The sequence below is a fragment of the Phaethon lepturus genome, unplaced genomic scaffold (assembly GCF_000687285.1).
Source record: "Phaethon lepturus isolate BGI_N335 unplaced genomic scaffold, ASM68728v1 scaffold40220, whole genome shotgun sequence".
In the NCBI taxonomy this organism is placed as follows: Eukaryota; Metazoa; Chordata; class Aves; order Phaethontiformes; family Phaethontidae; genus Phaethon; species Phaethon lepturus.
The window spans coordinates 4,301-6,455 of NW_010514789.1; the positions used below are offsets into that span (position 1 = coordinate 4,301).

The following is a 2,155-nucleotide window of genomic DNA, read 5'->3' on the forward strand; positions in this document are numbered from 1 at the left end:
CTGGGGGGTCTGGCAGGACATGGGGAGGTTCAGAAAGCCACTGGATCCTCAAACATTGTGTGTCCCTTCTGGCGACAGGGTGTCTTTGGGACATTCCCATCTGTGCTCCTCAGGGCCCTCTGCTGAGGGCCAGCAGCTTCTGTCCCCACACCCTGACCTGGACCATGGGGCTGCATCCTCTCTCCTCCCTGTTCCCAGGATCTTGGCCATACGGCCACATCCTCACCATCTGCTTGGGCATCTCGAGCCATTGCCAGAGCTCTAGTTCAGGCCAATCCTGGAGCGTGGCAAAGCCTCAGGGCCCTGGTGGCTCTTTTTGGCCATGCCTCCATGGAGCAAGAGAGAGGCAGGCAGCAGGGCAAGGATGGAGCTGGGCTTTGGCTGCCCAGCCTCATGGCTTCTCTGCTTGTTCAGTCACCTGCAGCTCGGGACGAAAGCCGAGAGGATAAAACCACCATCAAATGCGAGACGTCCCCCCCATCTTCACCCAGGACGTTGCGGCTGGAGAAGCTGGGCCACCCTGCGCTAAGTCAGGAGGATGGGAAGAGGTATGTGGAGCACCCTTTGGATCTCACACCGGTGCCTGCTCTGTTGGTTTGAGGATTTACGTGGGGCAAGCGTGGGATTGTGGGACGGGCTGGGGTTTGCCATGGCTTGTGCGCTGCTCGGGAATAACCTAAAGGCTTTGCTGTTCCTCTCCCTCCTCCATCCCCAGCTCGCTGGAGGAGCAGGCCAGCAACCCCAGCAGCAACAGCAGCCAGGACTCCTTGCACAAGGGCTCCAAGAGGAAGGGGATCAAATCCTCCATCGGGCGTTTGTTCGGGAAAAAAGAGAAGGGTCGCTTGATTCAGCTGAGCAGAGAAGGGGCCACGGGGCAGGGTCCGTGAGCAGCCCTATTCCTGTGCGTGCCGGGCGGGCGTCCCCTCGGGCCAGGCTCTCTGCACGCCTCCTGGCACTGTCAGGCTTTGGGGTGCTGTTGGGGTGACAGGCGGAGGAGCAGGGACACCCCTGCTGGTTTGGGGATGTTGGGGCCACTGGCTCTGGGCTCCCTGCAGCTCCAGGGCAGTTGGGTCCTGGTGCTCTGTGCTCCGTGGCCCTTTCTGGCCGCAGCATGGTATCACGCTTAATGCTCTGCAAGAGCTGCAGCGAGGTTAGTGACCCCCCCGTCACTATATCTTATCTTTAATGTCCCCAGATTTGCTTCCCCTCCCCATGAGACCTTCTTGATTTTGCAGAGCCCTTTGGTAGGATCTGCTTTTCCACTCTTAAATCCTTTACTGCTCCCATTTTGAAATGGGAGAGATGGCAGGCGGGGTTCCCCTTGGGCTTTCCAGGGATGCAGGGGGGCTGTGGGCATGGGTTGGAAATGGAGACTGTCACCTCCTGTGCTGCGATTGTGCATCCCCAACACCCTGGCATGAGGACTGTGACAGTGCCCACACTGGCCCTGGGGGATGTCACGCTGATCCTGAGGATGTCACGCTGACCTGAGGATGTCTTGCTTCCCCAACAGTGCTGCTGACCGACGTGGAGGTGGGCATGCAGGACCCTCTGGGACTTGGCAAGCTGGGTGCTCAGGCCGAGAAGGATCGGCGCCTGCGCAAGAAGTGAGTGAACCTCCTTTCCTGCCCCAGCAAGAAAATGTCCTGCCCGATAACTGAGAAGCCATGGCAGGGGACTGGGAATTGCTGGAAAGGTTTCTCATCTTCACCCTCCCTTGAGCCCTGTTAGCTCCTTTATTGCTTCTTACTGCCCATGGTCTATTCCCTTTCAAGAGCTGCTCCCTTCCCCATGAGCCCCCAGTAAATCACTCTTCTGCTTCTGTTCCCTCCAGGCACGAACTCCTGGAAGAGGCTCGGAGGAAAGGATTGCCCTTTGCTCATTGGGATGGCCCCACCGTTGTCTCCTGGCTGGAGGTGAGGCAGAGTGTGCCCGTGCATCCTCCCCATGCACCAACAGCTTTGCAGTCGCCGCCGGTCTGTGGTGTGCTCAGCCGGCAGCGGTACAGCACCCCACAGTCCCACCGTGCCTGGTCCCTGCACATGCTTGGTGGTTGCAAAACCTGGGGGAGCAGAGCAGATCCCCAGATCCCTTCCATATTCTGTAGAGTTGTGGTTTGAGTAGAGCTTTGAGTTGAAAGGCTCAGTGGGTGCTC

General features: G+C 58.8%; 1 protein-coding gene across 1 annotated transcript in view; it reads left to right on the forward strand.

Moving 5' to 3' along the window:
- LOC104626134 (liprin-alpha-4-like) overlaps positions 1–2,155 on the forward strand; it is a gene marked incomplete at its 5' end in the record, with an annotated part of 14,190 nt that overhangs the window by 3,957 nt on the left and 8,078 nt on the right. The window contains 4 exon segments of the mRNA XM_010293976.1: positions 415–548; positions 716–879; positions 1,514–1,607; positions 1,835–1,916. Of these exon segments, the coding sequence (XP_010292278.1) occupies positions 415–548; positions 716–879; positions 1,514–1,607; positions 1,835–1,916 (474 nt within the window).